The 21,044-nt window shown below is 39.9% G+C and overlaps 1 protein-coding gene across 1 annotated transcript; it reads left to right on the top strand.

Annotated features, from left to right (window-relative positions):
• The first annotated feature begins 2,664 nt into the window (after positions 1-2,664).
• Positions 2,665-20,735, top strand: CA4 (carbonic anhydrase 4). The gene is made up of 8 exons (XM_050909215.1): positions 2,665-2,722; positions 13,919-13,972; positions 14,823-14,993; positions 17,485-17,642; positions 18,381-18,473; positions 18,744-18,807; positions 19,309-19,472; positions 20,547-20,735. The coding sequence occupies exons 1-8, from the start codon at positions 2,665-2,667 to the stop codon at positions 20,733-20,735; spliced, it is 951 nt and encodes a 316-aa protein (XP_050765172.1).
• Positions 20,736-21,044: the final 309 nt, after the last annotated feature.

Genomic DNA, 21,044 nt, shown 5'->3' with positions numbered 1-21,044 from the left:
AGCACAAAGAGCTGTGCCACCGCCTTGACTTGGACTGGGACTCTTATGCGTTTGTGCCACGGAGTCAGACCCGGCCGGCTCTCATCCCCTCCTGCCTGCGCTGCTGGGACGCGGGCAGACTGCAGCCGTTCAGCTGGAAGGTTAGGAATAGCTCTGGACTTCCTCTGTCAGCACATGGTGGGATCATTTGGCTCAGACACATGCAAGCTTCATTAGCCGTCACGTCAGCCCCTCCGAACTTCCCATGAAGCCCTTTTGGTAGCAGCAGGCTAATGTCAGATCTCACGCTTTTCAGAAACCAGGCTGGGGGGAACATCTCCAAAATCTTTGCTGCTGTGGCTCTTGAGGCCACAAAATAAGTGCAGCTTTCACTGTTTTTGATATTCCCTCCTGTCCCTACCTCTCCTGTAGCTATGGACACAACTGCAATCATTATGCCTGAAAAATCTAGCCCTGAATTCGGTGATCTGCAATAGACTCCTTGCATAACTTTGTCTCTTATCTTCTGTGACCAAGATCCTCATATATATTTAGGTTCAATGTCCAAAGGCCTTTATGTAAAACCCACCCACAGCGCAGTTCCTTTCGAAAATATCCCTAGGTGCCAAGATGCCGTTGAGAACGGATAACCAAGCACCTGTCAGGTAAGTTTCTTCAGAAAAAAAAATGGAGATCACATGATGTCTGCCCTGCTTATTTAGATTACAGACTTTACAAGGAAAGGGAATGTCTTTCCCTGAATCTGCCTTCACTTTCTAGCATAAATAAAGACTTAGTTAATGTAACTGCAGTGCAATTTATTACCACTTTAATAACGACAGGCTGGAAGGTTTAGAAAAGGAAAAAAAAAAAAAAGAAGAAAAAAAACCCCAAACCAAGAATCCTGAATTTCAAGATCAAAATTTCTAACCCTCAGATTTTTCATTCCTAAACAGAGGGTTTCTAGCAGGCTTTTAGCTTTCAGACAACTAAACACAAACAGAGCGAAAAAAAATTCATCAAAGAGCTTTGGTTCAGCTCCCCCACTGAAGACCATCCCCAGAAAAGAAAAAGAGAAAAGCCCAAGGGTAAAACGCCTTGTACATGCCCTTGAAGGCTGACACTACCTGACACCGCCACGTTCACGCCCCCGTTTCTCTCTACGTGCTCAGCATGCACCTTGCTTAGATAGCTCCACCGAGACTGCGAAACTAGGAAGTTAAAAAATGCAACAAATTCCCTTATTGTTCTTGTCACTGTAGTAACTATTTATCTTAGCACCATGTGCTAGGCAAATCATCATCTGTTCATGCTTTAATCTACCTAATCCAGGATGGAAAAACACTAGCTAGCAAATCTTCATTGTTGGAATGTTATTTATAGCCATCCTTTTTATGAATAAAAGGCTTGCTCATAAGTCAGCTGTCAGATTTCCCGTTGTTATTAAAGGTCCTGATCCTGCGCAACCCTACTACTAACAGCAGAATGGCCTTACTCTTCACCTGGGAGCCCGCAGCTCTTGGTAAAGGCCAGAAGCACTTTCTTGGCTCCTTTTTTTAAATCAGCCCTTGCTGGATGACTAGGCTTGCTCAGTGCAGCCAGCAAAATGCCACTTCACTCTGTCCACCCCTTCATGGAGGAGCACTGGGTCAAGCATCCCGCTCTTCTTCTTGCACCCAACCCAGCATGGGGGTTACACCCCCATGGACAGAGGGCCATTTGGGGAAGGGGAAGGAGAAGCTGCACTGCCTCTTTTGTTTTCCTCAGCTGTATCAAAATCCAACCCCAAATGAAAAGATGAAAATGTGTCTATAATAGAGACTATAGAGCAAAAAGTAGTAGTGCCACTTTTCTGTACACACCTTTGTTTGTTGAAAATAAAGCCTGAATTGCCACTGAATCAGACACATGGAATTAAAGTATTCAGACAGGAAAGCAAAGGGGACAGGAAAAAAAAAATCTGTATATATTATGCTATAGTACCAGAAGCAGGAAAGTGAAGAAAAAGTATTAGCTAAAAAAAAAAAAAAGGACCCAAAAACCCCCAAACCAACCAAACAAAAAAAAGGTATGCTCTCAGTTAATTCACTAAGTGCAAAAGCATATATAAGTAAGGTGTTGGTATGCCACCTAATAAACATTTCCTGTCACTGTACACAGAAGTCCCATTTTCCAGTCTCACAAATCTACTCCAATCCTGAGCAGCTGCTTGGAGGGTTGCAGGGTAGGGATGGGGGGGGCAGGATGTGAGGCAGTTGGGTTTTTGTTTGTTTCGTTGGGGTTTTTTGACACAAAACACTAACCTTAATGCACGCATTAATTTAATGTCATGTGGGCTGTCAGAATAAAAAGCTGCCAGTAAATAAAAATGTAGCATTTTAGTAATAGGTTACTAAACGTGCATAGGTTGCAAAGTATCAGTTATTCTCTACAGGCTACTTGCTTAGTGCTAGAAAGCTTTATTCCTTTTGCCATTCATTTTGAAGAAATGAATAAATTTAGGCAAATCAGGAGTAGGGTAAATCTGGAGAAATTACAAAGGGGAGGAGTTCACCTTCCTGGCTATGGCTTTCAGGTCTGTCCAGGACTACTTATCCCAGTATAAAACTGAGAGCAGAAATATGATCACATACTAAGAAGTCTAATCAATTCTGGTTTCAACACTGAGCCTATTTAAAATAGATAATGGAATTGCTGTTCCTTGTTCTGTTCTCTCTGCACATTCTCAAGACAGAGGCAGTAGGTAAGTCCTTGCCTGCTCTTTCTAACCTCATGTACCAAGGTTACTCTTATTTATGACTTGTTTCTGAGTATCAGTACATACAGTACAGACTCTCTAATTCTTCTATACGACAAATGAAGAATGTTTTATTTATTTCTCTGCCTTTTATTATTTTTGGTAAAATATCAAGTATAGACTTTTCTCATGAATGAACAAGTGGGGGGGGTCTCCCCACCTTTAGAGATTCTAGTTGCCTTCCTCCTCCAAGAAAAATCAATGAGGTTTGACTTGATCTCTATAGTTAATTATATATGTAAATTTAAAAAATCAAACCATAATTTCTTAATCTGTAAACTTCTTAAAACTTCAGATAGCTTGTTTTAATTTTCTACTCATATTGCTTTGCCATTTATGATATAAGATGAAATTCTTATGGTTGCCTACTGAGAGAGAAAGAACAATATGTCTTTTGTTGCATTAGCCCAGCAGATCCATCTATTTTTGCACTCTGTGCACTATGTACGTAAGTACACTATGCACTTACGATGACTAGATTAAATAGCTATCTATAATTAGTATTGAAAAATGCAGAAGGTATTTTTATGCTTCTATTAGATCAGCAATGCTATAACATTGAATAAATCACCTTTCCTATGTAAATATCAGCACACAGCCTCAAAATTAAAGATAAACACTGCAGTTCTTAACAGTAATGAAGGGTCTATTGTTTGCACTAAAATAGACTAGACTGCATTAAGGAAAAAAAAGAGATACAATATTATCAGAGGTATCAGAGGGAAGCACTGCACCAAGAGCCTATTAAAGGGACGTGGTTTTAAAGCAGATCAAGATTCAGACTTAAAGTAACAGAGGTCTGAGATGCTCAGAAAGTGCCTTAAGGAGCACAGCCTGAGCACTGGGGAAATGGGGGTGTTTCCCACATTTTGTTTCTCTGTTCTTAAGTAATCCTCCATATCCATGACTCAGTAGCTTGCCTTTTCCAGATTCTTACCTGACAGTTCAAATACCTTCCCCTCTTCTTTAGTCTGTATTTTCTAGGTAGTCTCTCTCCAGAGGCTTCCCACATGTGGCACAGGTAAACAGAAACACAAAGAACCTTTGCTCTTCCGAAGTCTACAACTAGTGTTTGCTTGATATTGATTACTGACTGATCAACACTTTGCTAAATTTACTGCTCTATTAAGGGATTTATTACAGGATCTTGAAAGACTATTTAGAAAACCCTTATGGGCTTTATTAGGTTAGCGTTAATAATTAGTGCTTTAGCAGATGGAAGTAAGATAGGGAATGCATATAATATTTTTTGTTGCTTTTTTTTCCCAACCATGATTATTTCCGCTTTCTCCCCTGAGTGTAGAGGCAAACTACACAGTCATTAATGCACAAGAAACCTGCTCTCTCCCCCACCTTCTTTTCCAAACCTTTTCCTGAGGTAGAAGCTTCACAGGATACATTATGCTAAGGTAAAGGCTAAACATTTCAAGAAACCTCAACTTCTGAGAATCAGCCTAAATTAATTTTTGTTACATTTGGAAGGTATCTTTTAAAAAAAATAAGCATTCATTTCTATCTTACCACTTTCGAGAACTAGCTTGAGTGATATCCACTAATCAGCTCATTCAACATACCTCTACCAGGGCTGTTTTTCCTCATCTGGGCAGCCTCATAATTCACCACACTTAAATAGTCAATATGACTGGTAGCGAATCTTTCAAATCGCTTTCAGCCTTGACCTGTCTTAATATCATAGTACCTATGTTTTAAAATTATTACTAATAGTCCTTACAGGGCTTTATAAAGAAGCAAGCTTCATTATCCCCATTCTACAAAAGGGAAACCAAGGCACATTGGTGCAGCCACCTGCCCAGAGATTAGCCAGCACCAGGAAGAGAAACCATCCAGCTTGAATCTCTGTCCAGCACCTCATCCACTGACTTATACGGATCTCAGTTAGCATATTCCATTAACAGCTGCACTGATGCACATCAAACGGCTTGCTTGATTCCTCTGAGAGATCAATGACCCTCTGGTTCTGCTATTAGACAGGCAGAGGAGAGGCAAAATGTCTGCAATGTTCCAACAGGAATATTCCAAACCTTTTGAGAGAGAGGTTTTATTAATGGTAAATTCAGTCTAGTGCCATTCAGAGAACAACAATTGCAGAGGACAGTAATATACAACCATCTAGAAGCTTTGTGGTGGGGTTACAGCAAGCTCCAAGTGTTACTGAAAAATAATTTTCTTTAAGAAGAATAGAATGAATCCCAGCATGTTTTAACCTTTTTCTTTGTCACAGACCAGGACTCAGCCATGACAAGACATTCTCCCACAGTCCATGCTCTAGTGCTCCAAAAGATTGATGCATGATAGAACATGATTCCTCTAATTTTCTGTATTTCTACTTACATACTTTTAACTTTCACAAACATAAAATTTACATAACCATGCTGACATTGACGTTGTCAGCATTAATTCTCAGTCTGATGTTTCCTCAGGGCCATTCAAATACAAAGTATACCTGATAGCTCTATAAGCAGGATAAAAAAAGATGCTGTAACTTCTTCCATTTCCAGTTCTAATGGTATAAATGGCACACATATTTACAGTTGTATTTCAAATCCATTTTAAGGTTGGCAAAATTGGGATGCTGGTGCACTTAGACACACTCTGAGATGAAAAGTTGTCTTTTCAGTTGTTTACGAAAGAAGAATAATAACTGCAATATAAGACCTAGAACACCTAGAAAAGGCAGTAAGCCATAGGTGCTTTAGGAGGTATGGATTGCCTGAATTTCCCTCTCTCCACCCACTGAATCCAACGCATTATTAAATATAACTGACAAGCTATCACTGACATTATCTCAAAGTAGTTACCTTGACTATCTCAGTGCAGACAGACTTTTGATCTCAAGCTATGATCTTTATGCAGGATACATTGCTTAGTGCTTCCTTCTCTTTCTTCCTTGTAGTCATTCAAGCTGCCAAAATAGATTTAAAGGCTTATCTGAGTCTGCCTACCATCATCCATACGTATCAGCCTATGCCATCACTGTCAGATCCACTGTATGCAAGAAGAAACAAGAGCTCACATTTGTCAGGTTGCTGAGCGTGCACTGAGAGCAAGAGATACCCACTGACACTGCTCTGTGCTCTCCCCTCTCCATGTAGCTACATAAACTGCACAAGCAGGCTTCAGGCAGCAGAGAATGTTCTGGCTTTATCATCTGTGCTGAACCAGTAGCAGCACTTAGTACTTAATATCTTTGAAAGTCTGAAATTTTTTTACTAATAAACTTTCCCATTAAACATGGATCCTGCAATTAAATTTTAGCAAATGAACTCTGTAAGAGGGACTGTTATGGTGAACAGAGGCTTAGCTGCTGTCTTATTCACTGTCATATTTGGCTTACAATCGGAAGGGTTTTACGGCTGAGAGAAGAATGGACACAGACCGCTTGACCAGGATGTCTAAGGATACAAATCCTGTAATCTCAGAGTACCTTACTTCCTTCCACAGTTTATGATAAAGGCACAAAGTGATAAGGCATTGTAACCATTTCATTCTCACTCTGACACTAAAATTCAGCAAAAGGCAGAAAAGCCCTTGTGGCAGAGCAGCAGGTGAGACAGTGGAGCCAGAGCGCAGCTCTCCAGTTAGCTCTAACAGCCTGTTTCATTTTAGGGGGCAGAGAACCAAGCCCAGCAGGCAAAGAAACAATGTTGTGTGTCAGTGGAAGACTCCCAAAAGGCAGCTACAAGACAGTATTAGAGTCATATATAGAATAAACTTTGAAATGTTTTTAACTTCTTACATTTCGGTACCCTGCCAGGTGTGGCATTCAGATATATCTGCATTGCACAAACGGATAAATTTATGTCAGACCAGGAATGCCTTGATTGTCTTCACATTAGTCTATGTGTGAAGTTATTCTTGAATATATACTGTGCAGACACATCTTGCTGTAATCTACATTCATCTGCAGATCCTGACTTCCTCTTAAAGAATTACACATGTAAGCGTTATAAGATCACCTCTGCTGTCTCCATCACATAGGAACCCAACAACTGCCCCTCATCCCCACGCATGACTTCTGAACCGCTGAAGAGTGATTGTGTATAACATGCAGTGACGAATGACTGATATCACGGATGAGACGAATCCTGCTTTGTTTTATCTATGCTGTGCCTAAGGCAGCATACATCTATGCGATGCCTCGATAGGCATCGAGGTTCTTGAGCGGATGGATTTTTTACTAGGCTGATGCATCCAAGGGCATCACAGCTCCAAGTCCAAAAATCATTGTTCACTGGTTTGCAGCCTGTTTCTGGTGACGTGCAACAAGTGGGCAATTTTCCATGTACACAGTGGACCCAATCACATTATTAATGCTCCATTTACGGATCAGCCTGACTAGCGTGAGTACACTACATTGTCATCAATTTGTATTAACTCACTGTTTAGCTGACCTCATGCAGAACTGCAATATGCTGCATCACCTCGTCCTTCTCCAGCATCCAAGCCAGGGTGCTTTCCTGCTGCTCTTCACTTCAGCTCTGGGGGAAGGAAAGGAGCATGGTAGAAGCCGTACATAGGAGCCGTACGCAGGTGACAAGTGACATTACTTCAGCTTAAGAATTACCCTCCTTTCTCCTATAGCAAAAGGTATCAGCATAAGAGTTGGAATATCCCTTATATGCTACCAGTTGTGCACTGTGATCCTTAAGAGAACTGGAGTCACGGTTTCTCTTAGCTCTTACATTTAGATTTTGAAGACTGGAAGCAGAAAAGCATTTTCAGAGACAGGCGCTGCTGTGAAACACCTTTCTCTTAGCTGTCCAAATAACCAGCACAAACCTTTAGGTCTTCAAGACATCCTGCAAGGTCCAGTTCTTCAGCTAGGTGTCTGTCTCCATGCAAATAGGCTTTTTTCCCTGTTTGTGGCATTGCAGGAGATGCTTTGTTATGTTGCAGAATATATCTAATGGCCTGTTATTAGATTTTTAGTCACATTTCTAGCCATGGGATCAGTTGTCATAAACCCAGCACAAAAGACTACAAAAGGACTGTAAAGCCACAACAGAATTTGTTTGAATTAAATTCTAAAAATACTAAAAAAAAGGATTTCTGAATTTTATTTGATGCTGCCTCTGTTGTAAACAAAGCAAAGCAAAATACCCCACAGAAGCAAATCACCTTAGCCCTGGATACTCATTTTTTGTTAAAGGCCAGCTTCCTTCTTTGATACAGCAAATTTATGAGGACACATATATATGACAGAGGCTACAACAGTATCACAGGTCACAGCTAAAAACATTTTCCTCACTCTCTGACACAAAGGAAGTAGTTTGCAAGTGTTTATAGGGCATATCTAGAATCCTCCAATCTCTTTGGATTTTTCCTTTAGTTTATATGTGTTACAGACAAAGACCTCATTGAGCATGTGATTTATGTATACATGTGCAAATTATAAACACTGTGCTCAAATCAGATGTGATTACTTGTAATGCTTCACTACTACAATAAAGCTTATTTTCAAGGCTAACTCCCCATAATATCTTGGAATGTACATACATACAGATGTATATCATTATGGAAAATAAAACTTCCAGGTAAAATTGAATAGAAGAGAGATGAATGATCACAAACATTTGTTTTTACACGGTTAGAGATATACAAATCTAGAAGTAAACATTTGGAACTGATTTTGCCTCTCAAAGTAGTTGATCAGGACTTCCTGAGGATGTGTAATACTTAAGAATGTATAAATAGACTTAGGTATATATGCTCAGTTTGTGTTCAGCAATCTCATTAATTAGAAAGACAGACTTAGATTCCACTTGCTTTTAAGTTGCTTTGTCTTTTGTACTAAAGATAATAAGTTTCACAAAGCAAGCTAAAAATAGAACGAGCCCAACACAAACCAAAGCTAAACATATACCGCATGCAAAACCAGCTTTTGCCATTTTCATAGAAAAGGCCAGCCTTCACTCTGCTGCAGAGCCGGCGGTTACAGCAGATTTTAGGGATGGATTTGAAACCGGTGGACAATAGAGCAGTAATGAGAACCATGACATTCAGGGCAGCCTGGGCTGTCTGAAAAGCAGCAGTGCAGTGGGAGCACTATCAGCTGTGTATCTCAGAAAACAACGAATTGTCAGCGAGGACATGGCTGAAAGAGGGTGACGAGATCTAAAGGGACAAAGGAGTCAGTCAGTGAAAGAGAGAGAAGGGATTTTAACTAAAAAGCAACAGAGGATATTCTTACTGTCTCAGTACTTCAGGCTGTTAGTGGCATAAAGGTCAGAGATTAAATATAGTTAATAAAAATAGCTAATGGTCAACATATAAAATTAATAGATTTATAACCACTTTACCCAGAAGGGCAAAACCTGTTTTAGCAACTCTTTTGTGCGGATGGACAAATTAAAGGGCAATTTTCAGCTAGCCTGAATATCACCTGTCTCATGGCACTGAGTCAGAGGAGATGTGGGCTTCCAAGCAGCAACTCAGCAGGTCCAAGTAGGGCAGTAAGCAGGGAACAAGTAGGACAAAGTAGATTTAGGAACTTTTATGGAATTCAGGCAATCTGACCATCGTCCAAAGAGCTTAAGGGTCTTTTCCTAGATCACACAATAGCACATTGGCAAATTGCTAAACCCTGGCTTCCAGCCAGAAGCACTGTCCTCCATCCCGCTGCGTAAGTGAACAGAAGAGGGAGTTCTCAACTGAAGGAATTTTTTGCCTCAAGTTTCCAAGCTAGGCTTGATAGCGAAAACAATTGAAAACACTTACAATAAAATGAAAACAATACGTAATTGTATTGTTTTCCAGCTATTCTGGTGCCAAGAAACAGCTTTGGTCAGGAAACCAGTTGTAAATTTGACAAGGAAGAAACAGAGATAAGTAGGACTGCGTACTTGCCAAGAGAGACTCCCTAAATTTAACTGTCTTGAACTTTGTGAAGGAAGAGGAGGCCTTCAGCCCAGTTCAGCCCTACTCTAAATTAAAACCCAGTAAAGTCAAGGTGACACCTATGATATGGTGCATCGCCACTTAAATCAAGAATCCATAATACAATGTAAGAGCCAGATATAGTTGATAATATAGCAATTGTAAGTCCAAGTGTATATGTATACTGAATGTATATGTATACTGAATTATATTACTTCCAGTGATGACAACAATGCAAGTGTCTCTATTTAATGCCAATTAGGCAAGGAGCTTTTGGAAATCCTGTCTAGTACCTAATACTATCCTGAGCGAAGCGCGGATGCTCATGGCTTAACTCATGTGTACCAGCAAGGTATGGGAGTAAGCTATGAAACCCTCCAGGACAGCTCATATCACAGCAATGGTTTCAGCACCTCAACTACAAAACCAAACAAAAACCCCAAAACACAAAAAAAACCACTTTCTGCTGCATTTTTCTGGGCAATAAAACAAACAACAGGAAAGAGAATGGGGGAGCTGAGGTTTGATCGAAAGAGCGGTCAGGTGAGAGGACTGCAGGATGGGATCTGGTATGTACCGAGTCCCTGTGAGAAAGGGGCTTCAGAGAAAGAGAGACGAGAGACTTCGAAGCGGAAATGGTGGAAAGGTGAAGGGCACGTTGTCAAGAGATGGGACAAAGGATAGATGAAGCAAGAACAGGAATTACAGATTATGAAGTAACTATTTGAATGCTGTAAACACCAGGGAGGGAAAAGAATTGTTTAGGGTGGTTCAGTGATATTTCTAGGAGTGCTGGGATGCAGATAAGCAAGTGGAAAATGTAAGCTATTAAACAGGAAACACTTCCTGACAGTGAAGGCTAATAGACTGTGGAAAAGTCTCCTAAGGGAAGTGGCAGGAGCCGCTCAGACAATTAAAACTAGACTAGACAACATACCTTAAGGCATAATCATGCCTAAGACCACAGACAACTGACTGGATGTGACAAGTATCTTTCCTTCTTGCTTCAGAAATAAAGCCACAAAGCCCAGGGGAAAAAAGGTCCATTGTAAATGCAAGGTCCCTATACGTAGGGAGGAACCACACCTGACTCAAATAAAATCCAAATGCAAATTTCCTTTTAAGTGACACAGGGTATGGCAGTTCGGTTCCTCCTGAACAGTGTCTACACAAAAGATCCTGTTCTCTAATGTTACATTACTGCCAACAACAACAAAAAATCTCGTTCACAATAAACATTAATTCATTGTTTGCTCAGGCATTCGGCAATGTTTAATTAGCTCGTTGTTTAAGGTATAACAGCTCTAAGGACCTCTCTTATGAATTGCTGAATGTATATCCTGTTCTACTTCACTGATACCATCCAACTTTCTAAACCACAACTGTGATAAGTACTTGATAGAAAAACACTAACTCTTTGTTAGTTTGTAGACATTAGGAATTTTGCAGAAAGCTTGCAAAAATTAGACGCTAATTATTTGGTGTACGTTGCATTCGACAGAAGAAGAGAAGAGTACTCATAAGTGCTGGATGTAAGGCAGCAGTAGCCACCTGAGGGCTGGATTTTTTTTTATTTTAATTTTTTAAACTTTTTCTCCCCATCATCTTGATGTGGAGGCTGAAAGATTTTTAGCGTGCTCATGTGTCGGTCTACTAAGACATGATTGAAACCCACAAGCTTATTTGAAAGAACCTGCCAAACATCTATCAGCTGGTAAAAAGTCAGTGATTGCTTTGTTTGAGAAGGGTTGGACTCAGACTCAGCAATGAAAGGCTCCATAACCCACTTCCATTTCACTCCTCTGGTACAGTGACACTGTATCAGGACCACCGACAATATGATTCGGCGATATTTACCTTCCCTCAGTGTTCCCAGTGGTCGTCTTTGATTTTCGTGGTTCTATGGTCATGGTCTAAAAGCTCCGCAACCTTGCACCCAATGAACAATGAACTTGCTGCACTTACTCCTAATTGTGAGTCATATTGACGGTAAAAGTTGATTTGCATTACAGTAATGCTTTGATGTCTAAGTCATGATCATACTCCCATTGTGCAAGGCACTATACAAACCCAGAACAGTAGACCTTGTTCCAAGAATTTACAGTAAACAGACCGGAATACCTCAACCGACCTTCATTTCTCACCTGACAACTTTCCTCTCTGGTTTAACTCACATCCCAAAGAGTTTGAGACCAAATCTTTGTAGGTAACTATCCTCTCATGCTGCATAGATGCTACCACCTTCAAACATTTGTGCCCAGGTTCTTCCCACAGTGCAACTTTTTTTCTCCTGCAGGTTCGTGCACATGTAACTTGCAAAGGAAGACCACTCCAAATCACAGGGTGCTGGCGCAGCAATTGTTAAAGCGTATACTGACCACTGGGCTAGAGCAGTTGCCAAGAATATGCCTGCAGTCATTCATCCATGCAAACACTAACACATATGAAACATAGCCAGGCATTGTGAAGATTGGCTTACCCAGTATTTGCTAGGCATTTATTGATTAAAATATCGATTAAGGCACTTGGCGACGTTCTGTGCTTGGAACTTCTGGTTCTGCTGTTTCCCAGTGGAGATGAGAAATCACTCAGCGCTGCTGGAGGTCTGGCCACTGTCTTGTGTACACAGGCCTGAAAAAAAGCAACAATCAATTTTAGAAATGGCAGGTCCTCAAGCTAAGTTTTGTGTATGTTTAGAAGTGTGCCAAAAAATAAAACCTTGTCGAAACCAATTTTTTGATAATTACAAAATATTAATAGAACAACAACGTAGAAATCACTACAGTTCTTACAATTCAAACGTAGCTATGTTGTTTACTTTTCTTCTCAATATTACTAAACATCTGCTAAACTAGAAAGTGAGTCAACATTATTTATAGTTTTCAGCATAAATTTAATTTTTGTGAGAGATGAACTAAAACAGTATTATTTTTTCAAGATTATATTAATTGCCACAAGCTCGTCCAAGTCTCCCTCTGTTGTTATAGCTAGCCACATTTTATATCAAGGTTCTATTTATAACTTCTTCTAAATACTTAATAGATGAATGGTATTGCTCTGCTACTGATATGAAGATAAAGGTGTTAAAAGCAGTTATGAGCCTTCCAGCAGAAGTGTTATAAAAGATAACAAATTATGGCAATTAGCAATCTAATGACAGGACTCCTCCATAATAATCCCTAAAAATTAATTAGCCATTTATTAAAATGTCTATAATTTACTAATCATAGGCAAACAGAAACTATAGTGTTAATCATGGTTATAAGAGGTGTTGAATTGTTATTGATTAAAGTTAAATAGCCAAAGAGAACTATTCCTGTTAAAGTCCATTTAAACTTTATAACTGTGATAAACAGCCATTGAAGCATGCTGCGATAAACAAGAGAGTCCTTACTTTCCTGACTAGATCAACACATACTTAAGTTAAATCAGCTCTCTTCCTCTGAATTTCATATTTCTTCTGACAATGAAAAGTAAGATTAAGACATTCCATTGAAAAATTTTTCAACCATCTGTGTGGGATCGCAGCTGGGTTAGAATGAGGATTCTTCATTTCTTTCGGGAAATGAGATCCTTCATTTCTTAAAATTCCTTATTGCACCAAGTAATCTTTAAAATAGTTCCTGGAACAGGGTGAGATAAGTCATCTTGCATAAGTGAATGTACAACTATATGAAAGGATGGCAAGTACAGAACTGATAAAAGGAGATTTATTTGAACACTACATATATTCAGATGTGGAACTTTTGCCTCAAGAAGTGGCTGAAGCCGAAGTTTCAAAACCAAATTATTTAGAACTGCGACCCACCCAGAGTTCTAATATTTCCTGCTAGCACAGTTTTTGGAAGCAATATTAACAGGTGTAGTAAACTGATTCATTCAAGAGCAGGAGGAGATCTAGAGAGAGACAGAGCTGCCTACTGCAGGACTTTTATGCTCTTTTCTGAATTATTTGATATTAGAAGCCAGCTAGACTCGCTGGATGGTGTGCTCCACACTTTACAGCCAAAGCACTCACCTCTTACCAGCGACTGTTGTTTGTATGTTTAAGAAATGAAACATCTCACTCTGATAAAATTGGGCAGACAAAAATAAGAAGTTGTCAAAACTGTGTGGCCAGTCATCGCTCTCTGAGGATCACAGGCTGCAACTCCGTTTCCCATCTGCTTTCTCCAGGGACAATTTGTACAGCTTTTCATTTATCTAATTTTCAATATCTGTTGTTTTTTTTTTTTTTTTTTGTAGTTGGAGGCCATTGGTGCTATCAGTCACAGAAGTATGAACAGCCACACTGTGAAGGTACTGCTCAACAATTTATTTTTCCAATCACATTAGTGTTTGGATTCTTCTGTTTTGGAAAGGGCCTCTTTATAGAAATAGTGAAAAAATTCACACAACTCAGCATTTAATGCTGCATGATCACGTTATATGCAAACATAAGTGCTAAAGAGGATACCTAAAGAAGGGTATTTTGAAGATACCAGTGTTTGTTCTAACTCTTCATTTTGTTTCCACCGAGGATAATGCCACAAATATAAAATTAACTCTGGACGTGCTCCAGAGGTAATTATCTGGGTATAGCTAGCTATCTAAATTCTTAGGGGCAGTTATGAAAAATCCTGATGTTCTACCTACAAGTGCACCTTTTGTTTTACCAGCAGTAGCCACCTAGGCTGCCTGCTCCCTTGCTCATGCCTGTGTCCTGCCCAGCCCTCCCTGGGCCTGACTGTGCTGGGAACAGCATTTCACTCCCAGCACCACCACCATCACCACCACCACTTTTTGGGGGTTTTTTTGTTATAGTTTCCAAGTTTCTACAGCTTCTATAGCTCAGCCAACCTTAGTGGTAGTTCACTTTCTATTTTACAGCCATTTACATATTTTATTTATTTATAAATTTATACATATACATTACATATTTTCCTATTAAGCTTAACAAAACATTCTTGACACATTAATATTTTTAAAACTATGAAAAATGATATGCTAAGAAAGTTCCTGTATTAAATTGCAACATCCAGAGATCTTTTCTTCAAAGATGTCTCCAATTTCCCAAGCAAGAATATATCGACTGTTGGGCAGTTTGGCTTTATCAAGGATTTGCAGTTGCAGTCTACAGAATAAAATTATTTTTTTCATCCTTAAATAGATCCTCGACAATGGTATCTAACAGACATCAACTGCAACAGAAACAAACAGTCACCTATCAATATTGTCACCAAAAATGTTGTTTATGACAAAAGCCTTAAGCCGCTGAATTTTGAAGGATATGATGTGAAGGGGTCTTCGAAATGGAACATAGAAAATAATGGACATACAGGCAAGTACTGTCAAATTATTACTGTTATTATGGGATTTACTTGCGCCTTCACTTGGAACCATCCATCCCCTTTTTCCATGTCCTGGGCAAGGTGTTAGATATCAATACTGCTACTTAAAAGCAAGGAAGCAAAAATAAGATAGCACCCCTATATTCCAGAAATGAAACTTTCAGAACACCTTCCGAACCAAGGCTTTCTGGGAACTTTGTGGGAATGACCTAGTTTTTGGATTCTGGACACAGTCCTTGAGTGTCTCAGCAGCAATTGGTTCTGTGCACGTGCAGAAACAAAACTCGAGATGTCTAGGGTGATCTGATGATTCAGTCATTTCTGCTGAATGCTCCCATACCCTTCATTTCTGGGCTTGGCCTTTCTGACCCTTGCTTCTGCACAAGGAAGAATTGTGCTGAAGAAGAACGTAATCTGGGAGAGTCATTCAACCAGTGGCTCGCAGTGTGTGTGTCTTACTAGTTCTTTAAATAATGAGCTGAAAGCTTCTCAGATTTCAACCTGTTTTCTCCGCACGGGGAAGTAATCTAATGTGAGCTTGTTGATCAGCTACTTACTGATTCAGTAAACAGTGAATCAGTGAACAACAAATCAGTAAACACTGAATCAGTGAATAGTAATTTAGAACTGTTTCACTTCCTCCACTTTTCTTCACTAAAAGCAATACTAATGATGATGCTTCAAAAATATTATGCTAAATTACTTTAAAAATAAATCTGTTGTCCTTTTTTAAAAAATTATCTATAGGTGTTCTTAAAATCTTAGATGGATTGTTTTAACTGCCAAATCCCTAAAGTGGAAAGTTGCAAGCGGCAAATATTTTCCTAACTTAAAATGGAAAGGTAGGAAGGTAGAGAGCTGGGTAGATTTTTACAGCCAGAGATTCTAGTTTAAAACATCAGTATTTTGACAGACCATAAGAAAAAGACATGTTTTGACTTTTCACTAGTATATAGGTCAATGACTTTCCCATTACAGAATGATATTCTAGAATCTCCATATTACGGTCGCTGTGCATAGAAATATCTTTTACACAAAAATTAATATTCATAAGGACTGGTCAGAACTCTCATCTTTCCCAGCCATGCAAAAGGATTAGGTTTTTAATGTGGGCTTTTAAAATGTCTTCCTTCTGAGGGCAACCAATTCCTGCGCTACAATGAGTACAACACTGGAACTGTTATTGCTTAAATTACAGCTGCAATTAGAAGCTCTACATGAGATTAGATTATCATTATGTTCGATGATGTGCAGATAGCAAAGGTCCATGTCTCAAAGGTCCTACAATCTAAATAAACAAAGCCAACAAAGATATGTTAGTCATCCATTTACAGATAAAAAAAGCAAAGTAACTAAATGCCTCACGCAAGCTTCCAGTTCATTTGGAATTCAGAACAAAAACCAAATCTCTGGGGCTTCAATCCAGGTCAAAACAATCTTTCCTATAGAAAGAAAAGTACTGTGCTTAATGTAGAGGCCTTAATAAGTAAATTTTAAAAACATATCCCAAATGTCTGAAGCACAGGAAGTGATGGTGATTTATAGCTAGAAAAATATCTCCTAAGAAAATTTTCTGTTGCTGTTAACAACAGATCAAGCATCACATTAAATAGATATAATGACTTAGATGCTTAGGCTTAAGTTGCAACACTACTCTAAATTAAAACAGAATATCTTTAAACCCTGCCTAAAACAAATACTGCAGTGCAGACAACAGGAGATAAAAACGATGCTTAAAAACCAAGTCAACTGTGATCAAGTTTACTATTACAAATACTTTGATAGAGGGTGTTCTCCTAGACAAAAAATGAAGGAATATAGGGTCTTCTGAAAGGTATAACTAGCTCTGACTCCTGGCGTTATCATGGCAGTGAACAAATCCCTACAAATCCCCTCAGTGCAATCAAGGAAAGACAGTCTATTACCCTGTTTTCTTCAAAATGCAATTAACCGATGATACTCCAAAGGATATATCAATGGAAGCCATAAAAGTCTATAAAACCCTTACTGCAGAACAATCCAAAGTAGCGCTCTGTCCTTTCCCTCCATTTTACAAAAGGAAATAAGTACCATCCAATTTATTTTGTTTATTATTATTTATTCAGCTGAAGTAATGGGTAGCTCAGCCCTCCAGCGAGTGAGGCTCTACACAAGTTGTTCAAGTTCACAGACCAAATCCCAGGTAGAAATGGGAACGGAAGCTCCAAGTGCTGTGCCACAGAGGGATGCTCAAATGCTCTTGCATATTACTGGGAAGTGGGCTATGATATTTCTCCCTTTTATCTCAAATTAATCTCAGTTAGCATTTTGTAAGAGTTCAGCTTCTGCAGAGTTGGACTTCTGGAACACTCAATATGAAAAACCAAGCCAGAACTTCAGGATAAATTTGAATCTCAAGAACATGCACCTTGCTACTCTCACATACTGTTAACGTATGATCTGATTTTTTTTTTTTTTAAACAACTTCTTTGTTTTCCCCAGTTAAAGTAACATTAAGCACATCCCCTAAAATTGGAGGCGGAGATCTGGGAAGAAAATACAAGGCGATAGAATTTCATTTGCACTGGGGAGTCCAAGTTGAGCAGCAATACTTTCCCGGGTCAGAGCACAGCATAGATGGAGAAAAACAAGCCATGGAGGTAGGTGAGACTGTTTGTGGATTATGGCTTTTACTCAAGAACTCTGGCTTTTTAAGATACTGTTGCACAAAAACTATTGGCTAGTTCTCCTATGAAACCCCAACAGTGGAAATAAAGAACCGAGGACACGTTGCTCGCTAACCAGAACACGCAGGAAAACACACTGGTTTTGCATAGCAAAGGCACAGGACAGACAACAAATCTGGAGTTATATAGCCTTTTGGGAGGAGAAACATTTCAAAGTCTATACAGTCTGATTACACTCTCACACTGCTTATTCAGATTATCTATTCATTTCTGGGACTGCAACCATGAAACGACCTATGCAACCGAAAAAATATACTCTCTTCAAGGCAAGACAAGTTGCCAGTGCTGATACACATGGATTGGTGGAAGGAAACCACCTCACTTTCAAACCATGACATAAAAATCTGCCTGTTCCACTGCACAGGCTGAAAATGGAGGTCTGCAGCAGTCCACAGAGTGCTTCACCTTCTGGGGAGATGTATGAAATGATACCATTGTTGATGAATGGAGTTTCAAATTATAGTCCACTTATTGCATAGTTCCTGCCTCAGGTCAAGGGCCTCGAGCTCTCTGTCTGTCCCCAGCCTGTGAGCCACAAAGCAGCTCTGGCCCCACTGCAGCGTAGGTGCAGAGAAGCAGCCAGGCTGCACTCACAACAACGAACTGTAGAGGAAAATGAACAAATAATTGGCTTTGACTATTGTGTTACAGCTTCATATTGTCCACATAAGAGAAGATGTTTCAGATATAACAGAAGCGAAGAAATATGCAGATGGTGTGGCTGTGTTAGCATTCTTTATAAAGGTAGGTAGCCAAATTTTTAATTGCCCATCTCAAATCTACCAGCAATTTGGCTGAGTGATTGATTGTGTTGATGTTACAGTAGTCCAAGACCTAAGCCTCCCTAGCTTCTGCAGACATTCAGTGCCAGCACCTAGTTCCTTTACCCTTTTCTATATTCTGCTTGCTGTTATCTTTTAGCCTTGTGGTCTTTTTCTGTTTTATTCACAATTAATTTAAAGCAACCAGTTGTTGAGAAATGTGTGATTTGGAATCAAAATATTTCCATTTCAGGTTGAAGAAGAAAATAAAAACTATGCAACTTTAATAAATGAATTAGAGAATATTAAATACAAAGGTAAGACACTTGTGTTGGTCAAAACACAGCATATATTTATTTCGAGCCCATATACTACCAGGTAGGTCATGGTCCAATCCTGTACTAATTACCTTAGAGATTGTTACTTGAAAGTCAAAGCCAAAAGATAAAGGTTTGTTTGTCAAGCACTCAGAGCATCACAGGTGGGAGAAAATCTAGTTCTCCATATTTGCAATGAAGAAACCCCCCCAGAACCAGAATGAGTATTCCTGCTTCTGCAGGAGGAAGCACAGTGAGAAGAAAAACACGCAGAGTGTTAACACGCAGAGGTGTGTGTAATTTGTGCTCTGTGGGATCCTGCAGCTGGCAGTCAGGGCTTTCACAAGCAGCGAAGCAGTGCGGCTGCCCCAGGCGGCGCGGGAAGCGTGCGTGGGGATGAGGCTTTACGTAGCCACGAGCAGCAGCCGCCTTTGAAGACAAATGTGAACAATACCTGCAGCCACGCTTGTTGCAAGTAATATTTCCACATGGTTTGTCTAGGGCAAACAGCGCAGATGGAGCCTTTGCCACTGAGTTCTCTTCTCCCACCTGAGGAAGACCTTGGAAGGTACTATCGATATGAGGGCTCCCTCACCACTCCTGACTGCCATGAGGGTGTCATCTGGACAGTATTTGAGAAGCCAATTGAACTCAGTATTTCTCAGGTAAGTCACAGAGGGGTAGCCTGGAAGGTCTGCTTTTGGTTATTTTGCCCCTTCAGCTGCCTTCTCACTCACACAATTTAACACAGATTTGTTAGGTGCTCCACTGCTTTGTTCCTACGACACCCACACTCTTGCTTGGCATTAGCCTAAACGTAGTCCCCAGTGCCAGGTTTTTGGCCCCATTAAATCATCTCTCAAAAAATGGCAGGAAGGGGGAAGGAAGGGGAAATGACGATGTGAAAAGAAAGCCAAAAAAACGCACAGGTAACACCTAGCTCAGCGCTTCGTCAGCAGCACTTCCACTGTAGTCATCTGCTCACCCTCAAATTTCACTGCTTTTCTCCTATTGACGTAAGTATCAGGAAACCAGAACAGAATACTTCAAAATCCAAACTTTGAGTCTATCAGCATCAGCTTTAAGCAACCCATTTTTGTCCTACAGAGAAGAACAGGAGACTGAATCGTGACTGCCTCTAAAATGCAGATTGTTCAGCTGACAGAGTACACGATTAAAAAATTCAGATGTGCTGGAGTGCACTCTCAGCAATACTACTAGCCGGCACAGCCTGGCCGAGAGCCAGCACCTGTATTTTAGTTCTCTACCTGCAGTGTACTCATAATCACTTTGGTCACAGGGCAATGCTCAGCCACACACAGGTCAGCATAGCACAGAACACAAGAGTGAGCATCTGCTTGCTCTGGGCCAGTGTCGTGCTGCAAGCAGTTAGAAACTTGAAGCAAAGAAAGAAATCCTGGTCCACTTACTTTGTGTCATTGTGACTTGATGGACAAGGACAGGACTGTGTGCGTCAAGAGGACTGGTGTAACCAGGTCCTTGAGCTGGACAAAGCATTTGGCTCACACAGAAAGGAAGTTCTCATGATTTCCAAGGCTAAAAGAAGTCATCTGTTGGTGACCTCTGGCAGTAGCCTCCATCACATTGTTTCCTGCGAGGTTTAATGCATCCATACAGTTCAAAAACAGAGTAAGGCACCGAAGATTTATAATATCACAATTTCCAGTGTTCCACGGAGAAAGGGTTTAATAATCTATTTTTTTCTTCGATGTCTGCAGATTTCTCAATTTTCAACAGTCCACTTTGATGGGAAGAACTCAACTTACATGGCTGAAAATTTCCGGCCTGTTCAGTTTCTGAACAAACGAAAGGTGTGCTGGTCCAGTGCCAGCATCCTCCTGCCTACTGCTAAGGTTTTAATGTTGGTCCTGATGCTTACGTACATCCTGAGTTCTCTTTTCCAATGAACACTTCTCATCTCATGCAAGGTTTCGGGCTTTTTGGAGGGCTTTTTTTGTTGCTGTTGTTGGTTCTTTGTATCAAGTAGTCTCTCTAACTACCAACTCATGAATCATATCTCAATGCAGAATTTAACCTTGTCCTCCTCCAGACACTAACCAAGGACTTCTGTGGCTGCTCTTATATAAAATGAAACCCATTGCACTAAATCACAAGAATTTAAAGGAACTGTAAGATAAAGCTATGAAGATTCAAATTTCAAGAGTTAAAAAAAATACTTCAAGAAAACATTAGGATGGATTATTTGCAAGCCTGTA

This window comes from Gymnogyps californianus, chromosome 20, assembly GCF_018139145.2.
Source record: "Gymnogyps californianus isolate 813 chromosome 20, ASM1813914v2, whole genome shotgun sequence".
Classification (NCBI taxonomy): domain Eukaryota; kingdom Metazoa; phylum Chordata; class Aves; order Accipitriformes; family Cathartidae; genus Gymnogyps; species Gymnogyps californianus.
This window is presented reverse-complemented; position numbering and strand designations above follow the sequence as displayed.

What these genes read in the sequence shown, in the direction of transcription:
- CA4 (XM_050909215.1), top strand. Translation starts at nt 2,665, where the DNA reads ATGGAATTGCTGTTCCTTGTTCTGTTCTCTCTGCACATTCTCAAGACA. An exon ending in GAGAAAAACAAGCCATGGAG is followed by an intron (nt 17,643 to 18,380) that starts GTAGGTGAGACT and finishes ATTGTGTTACAG; the next exon opens with CTTCATATTGTCCACATAAG. An exon ending in AGAGAATATTAAATACAAAG is followed by an intron (nt 18,808 to 19,308) that starts GTAAGACACTTG and finishes TGGTTTGTCTAG; the next exon opens with GGCAAACAGCGCAGATGGAG.